At 52.8% G+C, this 13,207-nt stretch overlaps 2 protein-coding genes across 3 annotated transcripts in view; one reads left to right on the forward strand and one right to left on the reverse strand.

Moving 5' to 3' along the window:
* NSUN5 (NOP2/Sun RNA methyltransferase 5) lies at positions 1 to 4,980 on the forward strand. Of its 2 annotated transcripts, none has more exons than XM_072640241.1 (10): positions 1 to 152; positions 338 to 460; positions 1,413 to 1,584; positions 1,672 to 1,780; positions 1,881 to 2,019; positions 2,120 to 2,235; positions 2,936 to 3,114; positions 3,599 to 3,809; positions 3,906 to 4,046; positions 4,125 to 4,980. In XM_072640241.1, the coding sequence occupies exons 1-10, from the start codon at positions 60 to 62 to the stop codon at positions 4,357 to 4,359; spliced, it is 1,518 nt and encodes a 505-aa protein (XP_072496342.1). In that variant the 5' UTR covers positions 1 to 59; the 3' UTR covers positions 4,360 to 4,980. The 2 variants fall into 2 exon arrangements, with proteins under 2 accessions (XP_072496342.1, XP_072496341.1); XM_072640240.1 differs by having other exon boundaries at positions 2 to 152; positions 4,120 to 4,980.
* Positions 4,945 to 13,207, reverse strand: part of POM121C (POM121 transmembrane nucleoporin C) — a 16,303-nt gene continuing 8,040 nt past the window's right edge. The window contains exons 6-13 of the mRNA XM_072640233.1: positions 12,142 to 12,233; positions 10,935 to 11,005; positions 10,475 to 10,599; positions 10,077 to 10,179; positions 9,439 to 9,615; positions 7,325 to 9,097; positions 6,837 to 6,920; positions 4,945 to 6,581 (exon numbers count right to left, since the gene is read on the reverse strand). Of these exons, the coding sequence (XP_072496334.1) occupies positions 6,484 to 6,581; positions 6,837 to 6,920; positions 7,325 to 9,097; positions 9,439 to 9,615; positions 10,077 to 10,179; positions 10,475 to 10,599; positions 10,935 to 11,005; positions 12,142 to 12,233 (2,523 nt within the window). The 3' untranslated portion in view covers positions 4,945 to 6,483. The remainder of the gene's footprint in view (positions 6,582 to 6,836; positions 6,921 to 7,324; positions 9,098 to 9,438; positions 9,616 to 10,076; positions 10,180 to 10,474; positions 10,600 to 10,934; positions 11,006 to 12,141; positions 12,234 to 13,207) is intronic.

The raw sequence follows: 13,207 nt of genomic DNA on the forward strand, positions 1-13,207 counted from the left end.
GGGGCGGCCACGTGGGGCACCGCGGAGCCGGAATCGGGAGTCGGAGGAGGAGGAGGCCCATGGCGCTGTACGGAGCCGCGGCCGCGGTCCTCTCGGGGCTAGAGGAACACCAGGGCTCCCTTAAGAGCCTGGTCTACAGCAGCCGCTTCCAGGTACTGCGGCGGGGGAGCAGGAGCGGATCGTGGTTAGGCTTGGGCCGGGGGGCCAGGGGCCGGGTGTCGGCGGCTCAGGGCCGGGGTGCTCCGAGTGTGGCCGGGTGTCCGGAGTCCGAGGCGGGGTGTCCGGGGCCGGGGAGCGCGCCTCATGCCCGCCTCTCCTCCCTGCCTCCGGGCCCCAGAACGTCCGGCAGCTGTACGCTCTGGTCTGCGAGACGCAGCGCTATTCGACTGTGCTGGACGCGGTGATCCGCAGCGCTGGGCTCCTGGAGGCAGAGAAGAAGCTGAAGCCACACCTGGCCAAGGTGAGGCTCGAGAGAGAGAGGAGGGAAGGGGAGGCTTAGGTCGGCACCGAACACGGACCCACCCCCTGCCCACGCACCCAGGTTCCCCGTAAATGCCCCGAAGTCATGTCATGTCATGTCCTTGTTAGACTGGGAGGGATGAAAGTGGGATCCAGAGCTTACCTGGGTAGGTACAATGGAAAGTCTCTGGAGCAGTGACTTTGGGGCCAGAGGACCTGAGCTCAAATCTCACCCCGATATTTATGGCGTTTGTGATCTTGGGCAAGCCCCATCCCTTCCCGGTGTCTGAGTTTCATTTGTAAAATGAGGGGTTTGGATCAGGTGGTTCCTGGGTTATCTTGCAGCCGGGATCTGTGATTCTGTGACCCTTTGGGCCTGTGGCTTGGCACAGAGGGGCCCTTTGGCTCCGAATGCACCTCCCTACCGGCCTACCTGCATTTAGCTTCCTCTAAAGGCTCAGCTCAAACCCTACCTTCCACAGGGAATCTTTCCTGATTCCCCCCCATTAGTGCTTTCACCCCTAAATTACCTTGTGTTTATGATGCCTGTGCTTATATACATGTTGCTTCCCAGATGGAATGAAGATCTTTGAGGGTAGAGTTTCATTTTGTCTTTGGTCTTCGGGGCTCTCCCACAGTGCCAGACACATAGTAGGTGCTCAACAAATGGTTATGGAGTAGGAAGAGTGGATTAAGGTTGCCCCCAAAGGCTCTTCTTACAGATATAATAAATGGTTCTTGACTGACTTACCTTCTTGAGCCTGGCTCATTGAGTTTATGTGGACAAGAGAAGAGGTCAGAGGCTCATGGACATGGTCATGATGAGGAGAGACCTGGAAGGGACCTCTGAGGCCATCTGATCCAGTTCCTTCATTTTAGAAATGATATTAGCCCAAAGTTAAAGGCTGTCGTGGTGCTGGGTGGCTTGGCTCAAACCAACAATCCCTTCTCAGGTCCTAGTGTATGAGCTGCTGCTGGGCCGGGGGTTACGGGGTGGAGGCAGATGGAAGCCAGTGTTGTCCCGGCATAAGGCAAGGTTGCAGGCGGAGTTTGCCCGGCTCAAGGTGAAGCGCTGTGTGAGCCGAAATGAGGACCTCCTGGAGTCAGGTCCTGGAGTGGCGCAGGGTGAGTGTGAACCCTGGGAAGTGGCTGGAGCTGGCTGCTTGGGGAGGCCATGGAGGGGAGCCCCAGTGCCTTTTCCCTTGTCTGCAGTGGTGCAGCTCCCTCGCTTTGTTCGAGTGAACACACTCAAGACCACCCTCGATGACACCATTGACTACTTTAAGCGAGAGGGCTACTCCTATCAGGGTCGTGCTTCCGGGTAAGAGTGGCCTCCTGGTTCCAGGGCATTTGGATGGGGGAGGGAGGAGGTGGCTGTTCTCTGGCTGCTTCACAGGCTGCCTTCCTTCTCTTCCTGACAGATCGGATGAGCTGCGTGCCTTACAGGGGAAAGTTTTTTTTCTGGACTCACTGCTCCCAGAATTGCTTGTATTTTCTTCTGGCACTGACCTCCATAAGCACCCGCTGTATCAGGTTGGCCATCTCATCCTGCAAGACAAGGTCAGGAGGAGAGGATCACACTGAAGGGGGGGGAAGGGAATGGGAGAAGAGGCTGGGGGGAGGGGTGTTTCACTCAGTTGTGATGTCTTGCCCCCACCAGGCAAGCTGCCTCCCAGCCATGCTGCTGGCCCCTCCGCCTGGCTCCCATGTCATCGATGCCTGTGCTGCTCCAGGCAATAAGACAAGCCACCTGGCTGCTCTGCTGAAAAACCAGGGGTGAGGCCAGGAGAGAAGACAGCCTAGACTGTCTCCCGACCGGAAAGAAAACTTAGGGGCATTTGGTGACTGGAGATTGATAGTGTCCTGGATGATGGTGTCCTTTAAAAACCTGGTTCGGAACTAGGGACTTTTAGGTCTGCACCCTTCACCTGTGGGATCTAGATGGCAGGATGTTGGATGGGAAATTCCAGGGATAGGAATCAAGGCATTGTTAACAGCTTTGCCTTTCTCCATGCCTCATTTGAGAGGTATCATAGACCCGGAGTCAGGAAGGCATGAGTTCAAATCTCAGTGTAGACATTTCGGCTTTGTGAGGTTGGAGAAGGTACCTTAATGTCTCTGGGCCTGGCTCTTCTCCTCTGTCAAGTAAGGGGGTTGGACTAGGTGACCTTGAAGGTCCATCCTAGCTGTAGGGTGAGGATTGTGAAAGCTCGTGATTTTCTTTTTACAGATGAGGAAATAGGCTCTGCTGAAATGGTCCCACCCAGAGCTAGTAAGCCTTACATCTTTTGAGTCTTTAGGCTCCTTTAGAAAGAACCTTTACCTGAGGGTTCTGGTGGTTTTTTCATTGACTTCATCGTCATCTCCCTCCTCCCCAGCCACACTGCAGGCTCCCTTTTGGCAGGAAGTCATTTTCCTTTTCTGTCCCCATGCTTTGTCTGTGCTTTTGGAGCTGACTTGCTGATTTCCTCAATAGGAAAATCTTTGCTTTTGACTTGGATGCTGGGCGGCTAGCCACCATGGCCACAATGTTGACCAGGGCTGGAGTCTCCTGCTGTGAGATAGCCAACGAAGACTTTCTGTCTGTATCACCCTCTGACCCACGTTACAGCCGGGTCCAGTACATCTTGTTGGACCCTTCTTGCAGTGGTTCCGGTGAGATGGGGAGACCCTCAGGGAGCTCTTTAGACAGATAGGAAGAGGTGATGCTAAGGGCTTCAGAGCTCAAGGGAGACTTGTAAGGGAGGGTTCTGGGGGTCTCTGGAGGTTTAGTTCCTCCTGACTTATGGCTGATTCACATGGGATTTCCTATTCCTTCCTCACACGTATGGATGGCCTGTTCCATTCCATGATTTTATACTGGCTACCCTCAGGGTCAGGAAGGCCCAACCCTGGAACCTCTGGCTTTTGGATTCTCCAGTCATGTTTAAAGCTCAGCTCAGGTGCCACTTTCTGCAAGAATTCCTTTGTGTTGGTGCGGTGGAGAGAACACTGGCCCTGCAGTCAGGAGTGGAGTTCAAACCTCAAACTGCTTTGTTTTACTTCTCTGTGAACCAGCTGTTTCTTCCCACAGCTCTCTGAGGGTTGGGTGAGATTCCCCAAGCAAGTTGCATGACAAATGCATCTTGTCTTTCTCCAGGCATGGCAGCAAGGCAGCTGGAGGAACCTGGTTCAGGTAGCCCCAGCCAGAAACGTCTGCACGCTCTGGCTGGGTTTCAGCGCCGTGCCCTGAGCCATGCCCTCTCCTTCCCGGCCCTGCAGCGTGTGGTTTACTCGACCTGCTCCGTGTGCCAGGAAGAGAATGAAGATGTGGTCCGAGATGTCCTGGAGCAGAACCCTGGCGCCTTTAGGTATTTTAGGGCAGGGGCCTGCTTCATGACATGGCCTTCCATTAGGGAGGGGGTGGGTGTGTGGTGGGCTCTCCTGATTTCCACCCCTTCTCCCAGGCTCATCCACGCATTACCTCTGTGGCCCCAGAGAGGCCTTAGCACCTTCCCAGGTGCACAACATTGTATCCGGGCATCTCCTCAAGCCACGCTCACGGGAGGCTTCTTTGTTGCTGTACTGGAACGGGCAGATGGGAAAAGGTGAGTGTTTGGGCTCTTGTGGGTGAAGACTTAGGGTGCCCTGGGAAGGTCTAATTACATATTCTCCCTCTAGCTCAGCTCCAGAACCACAATCACTGGCTGGAGAACCCGTGCCCAGTGTGGCTCCCAAGAAAAAGAAACGGCGACGGCAACATACATTAACTCCATGAACCCAGGCTATGCTCCCCACTCCTCTGCCTGGGCAGTTCACTTCTCTTTTTACCTGTGTGAAAAATCCAAGCCTGCCCTTGCCCACGTGGGAAAAAAAAGACAGGATGGATCTGCTGGAGATCACAGTTTTGTTTATTTTTAAAATCAATGACATTATAAGAAGCAAGGAAAAAAAAATTGCACATTCACACTAAATTCCCAGCAGACTCAACAGGAACAGGGTCTTATGGAAAGTTTCGGCTCCTGTTCCTGTCCGGGTCTCGTGCATGTACCTGCACAGGGCTGAGGCCAGGAGCTGGGTGGGTGTGGGCAGATCTCTGGGCTGTCCTCATAATGAACAGGCTTCTCGAAGCCACCACTGCCATGAAAAGGCTGGTCTGATCTGATTCAGGGTCCTTGTGGGACTGAGCAGTGGCTCAGACAGACTTAAGATGGAGCTCAAGGGCCCTTCCAATGCCCCTCTCCTGCCACCAGAGCTGTTATCACAGGGGGAAACCTTGCCCTAGCCACATTCACATACATCACATTATTAGAAAAGAATTAAGTACATTTTACAGAACGATTCCCTGGGTGAAAAGGGAGTCTGAATGAGCCCTCCCTCCCCTAGGCAGTGTCAGGCTCCCTCTTCCCCCAGATCTCACTGTTCAGCTAATTTCTGGACAACAGCTTTGTACTTTCTCACAGCCTCAATGAACCAAGCTTGAAGGAATTCAAAAGGCAATTTAGCTTAAATATAAAAATAAATTTTATTTTGTTAAAAAAATGTTTAAATATTTCTTTTTTTTCTTTTTCTTAAATTTAGACTTAGGCAAATCACCCACACACATTCACACTTCTCCCAGAAGTGATGGCAGAGCAGCAAGGCTCCTGGGCCAGGGAGAGGGGGCTCTGGGCTGAGTTGGTATTGAGAGGATGGGCCCAATTTGTAACAAGTGGGATCTGGAAGGCTGCTGTGGAGCTCCCCTACTGTGTAACAGGGCTTTCCTTCTTGGCCCAAAGGAACCAGAAGAAGGCTGCCTGGAGCAGGCTCCCCCTTACTGAGGAGGGGCTCCTCACCTTCCCTTTCCCCCCAAACCCAAAAAGGCATGCAACCCAGCAGTAAAATAAAATTATCCACTAATTCAGGGATACCCTGCCCTACGGTGAGATCACAAAGGTGTGTGTGAGGAACATGGGTGTGTGCCTGTGTGTAGGGCAGCCCAATGCAAGGGGGGAGGGGTCTCATCCTCTGCTTACATTCACAGCACCCTGTCCCTTGGGCCTTAGCCCTTCCTGCGCTGCCATCCCTTCAAGTCAAAACACTGTTTGAAAATTCAGGAGTCATTCAGCACGTGCAGCATCTCATGGCCACATTCCACATCCAATTGAATGGGTCCAGTTTCTGTGGGAAACTCCTGGACCCCAAGTTTAACATCAAGTCCGGCACTACCAACATGCCGCCACTCACACAAGTCAAATTTTCCTCCAAACTCGATTCAATGAGTATCAGACAGAGCAACACTGACAGTACACAACTTTATACAGACAAACCCAGAAAACAAAAAACAGTATTGGGGAGGAAAGGGAGAGAAGCCAAGAGCAGCGGTATGGTACCTGTCCTGCTCCCTTGCTGGCCAACGGGCTCCAAGGGAAAATGCTTTCCTCTTTTGTTGGCTAACTGCCACTCCTGAGCTCTTAAGGGCTATGCTGGAAAAGGGGAGACTGAGAAGCCTTCACAGAGGCTTCTCCCAATTCCTAGTCTTCCCCCAGGCAAAAGCCAAGCCAGACCAACACCATGAAAAGGGACAAAGTCCAAGGAGCAGGAATCAAGACCCAAGGCGAAAGAAGCAGGAAGCCTGCCTGTGTGGCCATGTGGGGTGGGAGGAGAGCTGGGAGGCTCAGGGCCAAACCCTCCCCATGCCCGGGACTGAAGGTCCCTCCAGAGGCCAGGCAGGGCCCAGAACGAAGAAAAGGGATTCCTTGGCCAAGCTGACAGACACACACACAACAAGAAGACAAGTCAGGAAAGGAAAGGCAAGGCTGACGATATGTACACAAGTTTCTCCAGTTTCAGCAGTGGAACTGTTCAAGTAAAAAGGGTTTGTTTCCACCGGGCCACTTCCAGGGCAGCTGCCTTCTTGGCAGCTGCTGCTAGAGAAGTGGGGGAGGGGCTGGGGTGGGCTTGCTGTACAAAAACAGGGACAGGGATGAGGCTCTTCACAGCAGGAGCCAAGGGGGTGGAGGTGGGAAAGGAAGGAAAGGGTTTGGGAGGAGGGGCCAGGACACGTTATTTCTTTCGGGTATGCTGTCTCCGGGCCTGGAGTCGCTGTCTGGCCCCAGGGGTCTTGGATCCTGCACCAATGGAAAATGAAGGGGTCGATGGTCCTAGGGATGGATCCGACATGCATCAGATTGGGTTCTCTGAGAAAGGATGCCCGGCCCCCCAAGTTGCTCCTTCCTCCTCCCTGGTGTATCCCAACCAATGGGATTCCATTCCCAAAATAATGAGAAGTGACTGACTCCACTCCAGGCCTCCACAAGAAGCATGGATACTGAGATACACAGGGAATGAACAAGACCAGGAATGACAAGGAATTCCTCCTCCCCCCTCTTCAATCCTTCTCAGCCAAGGGTACTTACCGAAAGATGGCCCTGCTCCCACAAAGCCCTGGGCTGGCGTGGTTGGGGTCCCAAAGGAAAGGCTACTGCCTACTGAGCTTGTGCCTAAAGAGACAACAACTGAAAACATTCTGCACAGTTTGCTGGTACAGATTTCATGACAACCCCACCAAAACCCTGGGTAGCAGGTTCACAGATGCCTATGCTGGTCACTGGAGGGATGGGTGACTGAGCAAGCACAGCCAGGAGTCAGTGAGACAACGTGCCCACAATGGCACAGACCCAGACCGAACTGTGATGGCTCCATCAGTAGAGAAGGTCTGAAAGCCCAGGCCAGCATAGTTTTGCACGCCAAGACTTAGGACAGTATTTGGCCAGTCTTTGAGGCTCTCTGGGCCCCCCTCAAAGAAGGGGGCCAAACTATGTGATCTCTAAAGATCCCCCAAAGGGGGCTCAAAGGCTGCTTTCTGAATGAGGGCCCCTGGAGACCTCCCCTCCTCCAAACTTACCTCCAAACACAGGCTTGTTTTCGGTGGTATTGGCCACACTGAAGGCAAAGGGTGTGCTCTGACTTGGGGCGCCCAGGGGGTTCTGGTTCAAGGTGCCTCCAAATGGGGCAGTGGCACTGGCTGCCCCACTCTGGCTTGCTCCAAAGCTGAATGCTGCAGTGCTTGAGCTGGTTCCAGGGACAGCTGTGTTGGCTCCAAAGCCCCCGCTGCTAGCCACAGGCGTGGAGCTCCCAAAAGTGAAGGGGGCCAGGGTCATACCGCTAAACATGGAGCTGTTGGTGCCACTGCTGGTGGTCTGTGTAGTGGCCCCAAAACTGGAGGAGGTGGTTGTGCCAAAAGAGAAGACCGTGTTGGTGCTGCCAAATGTTGGCTGCGTGCTGGCAGGGGTGCCAAAAGAGGTGGGGGGCTTTGCTCCGCCAAAGGCTGGCTGAGCAGCACTGCCAAAGGTGGGCTGGGGAAGGGCCGGGTTTGAGGCTCCTGAACCCCCAAAGCTGAATGTGCTACTGAAACTTGCTACAGGGCCTGCTTTGCTGGCCCCCTGCTGCTGCTGCCCGTCAGAAGTCCCAAAGGCAGGCTGAGAGGCAGCTCCAGGGTAGGGTGGGGGTGGTATTGTCTTGACACTGGAGCCAAAGGGGGTGCTGAATGCAGCAGTGGTGGTGGTGGTGGGCCCAAATGTTAATGTCACTTTGCTGGTGGTTGGTGGGGTAGCCGTGGTGACGGTCCCACCAAACGCAAAGCCAGCAGTGCTGCTGGGGGCCGTCTGCGCGGCACCAAAGGTTGTAGAGGATGTTGCTGCACTGGTGGTGGTGGTGGCGGCAGCAGCAGGTTTGTTGAACTGGAAAAGGGAGCCAGTGGACGGGGTGAAGCTGGTGCCAGAGGCAGGAACAGCCCCAAAGAGGAAAGGCTGTGCTAGGGAGGGTGTGGTGGTGGTGGCAGCTGCTGGAGAGCTAGTGGTGGTGGCAACAGTGCTGGCCGTGGTACTGGCCAAACTGCTCAACCCAAAACTAAAGATGGGCTTGGAGCTGGAGTCAGTGGTCCCGCTAGAGGCGGTTGTGGCAACGGTGGCAGGGGCCACAGTGGGCTGGATGCTGGGGAGGCCACTAAACAGGGGTGCCAAGACGGCACTGGTAACAGCTGTGGTAGGGGCTACAGAAGAGGGCTGCTTCAAGAAAGGGGAAGCTGAGGTCAAGGGCACAGATGTGGGGGGGCCCATGCTTCCAAAAATAGGCTTAAAGGTTGTGGTGGAGGTGCTGGGGGCTGTGGGGAGGACAGAGCCACAAGACACAGGAGCTGTGGCAGGGCGAGCAGCTGACAAAGAAGCCCCACTCTCCATTTTAGGGGGAACCCCAAAAATGGGTTTGAACATGGGAGTGGCAGGAGGAGGAGCTGAAGCAGCCACGGAAGCGGGAGCAGGAGCAGTGGGAGCTGTGGGAGCAGTGGGAGCTGTGGGAGCAGTGGGAGCTGTGGAAGCAGTGGAAGCAGTGGAAGCAGTGGGAGCTGTGGAAGCAGTGGGAGCTGTGGAAGTTAGAGACGGGGAACTCAGCATTCCAAAGAGGATGCTTGGTTTGGGGGAAACAATGGGGGGTGGCTTGGTAGAACTGTCCGACACAGGTGCTGGGGAGGCCTGGCTGGCGGTAGTGACAGTGAGGGTAGCTGAGGAAGTCAACAGGGGCTTGGAGGCTGAAGAGCTGGCAGCGGGGGGCCCTGTGGTAGCAGGAAGGCTGGCTGGCTTCAGTGGGGAAGGCGCTGCAGCACTGGTGGCTCCAGCTGGGTCTGGGAAAGACAAGAAAGAGACATGTCAGGGAGTAGACAGGACTCCATTCCCCCAGAAAAAAGTGCTGAGCTCGCAGCAGTCTCAAAAATTGACACTTCCCTCAAATTGACAGACCAATTTTATAGTCAAAAAGAGAAAGACCTTGGGCCCAGTCAAGCAGCATGCTGGTATAAACCTCAAAAACAGCACTCTGGCCCTTGAGGGAGCACCCTCATTCGGACCTTGTTTATCTCCTGATGCGCTTAGCTATGACAGAGGGACACTGGAACAGAGGGCCTTGCCTCCACTCCCTCATCCAAACAGGGAGAGACTGAGAGGCCTGCAATGAGTCCCTTCTCACCTGTGAGGGCTGGTGGGCTTGGAGAATTCTGCATCTTCTTCAGACTGTCCAGTAGAGGGTTGGCACTGGAAGCTGGAAGAGCAGCTGGTGAGGAGGAAGTCGTCTCTGGGGATGGTAAAGCGAAGGAAAGAGGCCGAGGGGCGGGGGAGGTCTCTGCGACAGAGACGGAAGGGGAATCTAAGAGAGGAAAATGTTTAGAAATGAGTCTCCTTTGAAAGCCAGAGAGCTCTAAACCAATAAAGAGTTATAAATCACAGGGCTCCTGAGCATTCTTGGGCCTTCCATGTTACGTGTTCTAGGATGAGCTTCACAAGTGATTCCAATTCTATTACCTCATATGAGCTTCCCCCTAACTCTGACTGAACCCTTGATATATACGTTTGTGGCCTATGGAGTGGAGGAAATCTCATCTCTAGAAGGAGGCCTGTCCTCTCTGTGCTAAGGAAGGCTGGTATCTAGTGCTCGCCAGGTTTCACAGGAAAATGAGACAAAAAGAACCCAGGTCAGCATCTTGGATGAGACTTAATTCTAAAGGCAACTGGAAGTTTCTGACCCCCCTCCTCTGGGAAAAGAGATTCCTTCAAGTTCAGAAGGGAACTCTTTCCCAAGGTTGGTTGGGTGCCACCTAAACCCCTTACCTGTCTTCTCCTCCAGGACCTTGTTAAACCACTGCAGCGCAGCCTTCTTCTCCAAGTCCAGATCTTCTGCAGTGATCGAGTAACCAAGCTGGGGAGGTGGAGGCTATCAGAATCAAAGAGACAGTCAAGCCTATCAGAAGGGCAAACCAGAAAGGACCCTCCAGGTGCACTGTGGGTGCTGTTGGCCTGGCTAAGATGTGTGAGACAAGGGGGGCTCTAAGGAGACCTTGAGGCCTGGAGAACAGCAGGGATGAAGACCCTTCTGATTTATGTACAAGGATCAAAGGGGAATGTCCTGGAGGCTGAGCTGGGCCTTCCCATGGAATACCAAAGTAGGTAGCTGAGCCTAGAGCTTTTCGGGAGAGAAGACCAGGGGGGCTCCATGGAGGACACTGTACCAGGGTGAGCTGGTCCCCTCGCCGAGAAGCCAATAACTGAACTTTGCGTTTTCGCTTCCCAGCACTCCCAGAGGTGGGTGGGGTGCTCCAGGAGCTCTGTTTCTTCCAAGTGGGGGTATCCATCACTAAAAAAGAGAGACAGCAGTGTTAACTGTCAACCTTTCCCCATCTCTTCTACCTCAAAGCGCTGCTTTGTCCTGCTTTGTCTCTCTGCCCAGGTCTTCCCAACACAGGGCCTGGCTGTCACACCCTCCACAGCTCTTGGAAGGTGTTGGCTTGATAGTTTCCAAAAGTCAGGAATGGACACTTAGGCGTATTCTAAATTTCATTAACCACAGTTGTCAGAAGTTGCTTGATGTCCCACATCCCTCCCCTTAAAACTAGGGCCCTGCTCCCTGCTATACTGAGAGCTCTCCTGATTCCTCCCACTGACCACGCCACCCCCTACCCTCTAACTAACCCTTCTCTGCCAGAGATTCCTTGTCTGAGGTCATGGGGGTCAAACAGCTAGACTGATGAAACTCTTCTTCTCTGTGGAGAAAAAAGAAGTCAGACTCACACTTAGCAAGACTTTCTGGACAAAGATAAAAGACAATGGGTTGAAATATCACTAAGCCAGTGATTCCTAAATCTAGAATAATGCCATGATCTCAAGTCTCTGGTGGCTGCTGTTCCCAATAACTCTTAATACGCTGCTAGCTGCCAAACACACTCTTCCAACCATTACATTTTAAATGATTCTCATAAGTGGCTAAGAGAAAAGGTTGATGCGAACAGGGTCCACAGGAAATGCTTTACTCTTGGCAAAAATCTTAACTTAGCACTTGAGACCTGAAAGGAGATAAGGAGAAGCCAACATGGAAAGTTTCACTGTTCTTAAAGAAGGGACACAAACTGGTAGTGAATGCACTGACCCCAGGCCTGCCTCTTGATGGAGCAGTGAAATAGCCAGCAGGCCAAGGGAATCCTGGAGGACTGGTTGTGTTCCCTCTACCCCCACCCGTCCATCCTCCACATGGTGTAACCATTATTCAATTGACTCCACAGAGCCTTTTAAAATCTCCTTAGCACTTGACACAGATTTTTCCTTCCAACCCTCGCAATCACCCTGTGAGCACTAGAATCCCATTACCCCTATTTTAAAAATGAGGAAACTGAGGCTCAGAGTTTAACTGACTTGCTTATGGCCACACTAGTCCAAGAAACTGAACTCAAACCCAAGTCTACCTGACTCCAAGTCTAGTACACCACACTGCCTCCAAACAATTAGGCATGTGGGCAGAGGAAGGAGACAGAACCCGAGAGTGCACACCTTCATGGGAACATCTCTTCTAAAGTATCTACATGATACTTTACCTTGCTAAGCCCATTTTCTATAAAAAATACAAGGCCCTTGATTTCTAAGGTGACTTTTTAGCTCTAAATCTTGTGTTTTGGGAACCTGATAATTCAGTCAATATTGCTCAAGGACACAAAGATAAAGGTAATGATAATTTCCTTTAGTCCCTGAGTTCTCTTTCCAGACCCTAATTTCTCACCATTCTGCAACTGTGGGTGGACTCTGGCTACCCTGGTCAACCCAATAACTTTGCTCCTCCTTCCTTGGCCCAAAAGGACTCTTGGATCCCTTGGGGATTGAGCATATGGACCATGTTCAATGCAGTTACCGTGCTTTCTTTGTAGGCCTCTCTGGGGTCTGGGAGCGAGATGAGGCAGGGCTGGAGAGGGGTGAGGTGCTGGGGCCAGTCCTCTTCCACAACTGAAATCCAAACAAAGTCAATGTTAAGATTCTACCAAAAAGCAGGTAACTTCACTCACAGGTTCATATCACACGGAATATGTGCGAGGCTGCTGACAACAGAGGATAGACCTGAGAACAGCAGTGTAAGTTAGAAAGAGGCAGATTTAGGCTGAAGGCCAAGCAAAACCTAAGAAATAACACAATTCAAGGGGTGAAAGGTTTGGAGGTGGACCAAGGTGGCAGAGCATCAGGAAGAAGTACAGCAGCCTCCTTCCTTCCCCACACCCCAAGGAGAGCTGGAAAAAGTCAGCCTAAGTAGGCAACGCAAGAGGTCTGCTGACATGGGGGACAGGGTCTGGCAAGACAGCACTTGGAGAGGTTCTGCACCGAGTCAAGAAGTCCACCATCTAGCAGAGGCACAGCCTACACTTTCACAGGCTGCACAAAGAGGGGTAGTTCCTGGTTGCAGATCCACAGCTGATAGAGAAAGGCAACTGTGTCCTGGGTGGGGTACGGGGGTTTCCAAGGTAAGCAGCGGATGTATGAACTAAACTGTTCTGAGCCAGAACCAAGTTCAGAAGCAACAGCAGCCACGTGGCTCAGACCCCAGGAGCACAACAGGGTTTCCAGATCTAGCCCCTAGCCCAGTCTGAAAATCTGCAGAGAAATCAAGCCTGATTGGAATCTGAGACCAAAAGGGAGCCTATATTCGATCACTTGGAAAGGACAGAGCTTCCCAGGTGACTCTAGACGAAGTCTACCGAACCAGAAATGGGCCTGTTGCTCAGACCCAGACCCACTTTAGGAGCTGAGACCAACCAGGAAGGTAGTGATGAGAATTTGCCCGGGATCATAGCACTTTGGGAGCACTGAAAGTTTGAAGGTTTCCCAGCCTAAGCTATCTCTGAGATTCTGAAATCATGTACCACTCCATACCCAAAGAAGCAGCTGGACTGGCACAGACCTTTCCTCCAGAAGTGCCCAGGGTCAGG

This window comes from Notamacropus eugenii, chromosome 2 (genome assembly GCF_028372415.1).
Source record: "Notamacropus eugenii isolate mMacEug1 chromosome 2, mMacEug1.pri_v2, whole genome shotgun sequence".
NCBI classification, from domain to species: Eukaryota; Metazoa; Chordata; class Mammalia; order Diprotodontia; family Macropodidae; genus Notamacropus; species Notamacropus eugenii.

Coding starts and splice junctions, on each gene's coding strand:
- NSUN5 (XM_072640241.1), top strand. CDS start 60: ATGGCGCTGTACGGAGCCGCGGCCGCGGTCCTCTCGGGGCTAGAGGAA. Junction 153..337: donor TCTACAGCAGCCGCTTCCAG/GTACTGCGGCGG, acceptor TCCGGGCCCCAG/AACGTCCGGCAGCTGTACGC. Junction 3,115..3,598: donor CCCTTCTTGCAGTGGTTCCG/GTGAGATGGGGA, acceptor GTCTTTCTCCAG/GCATGGCAGCAAGGCAGCTG.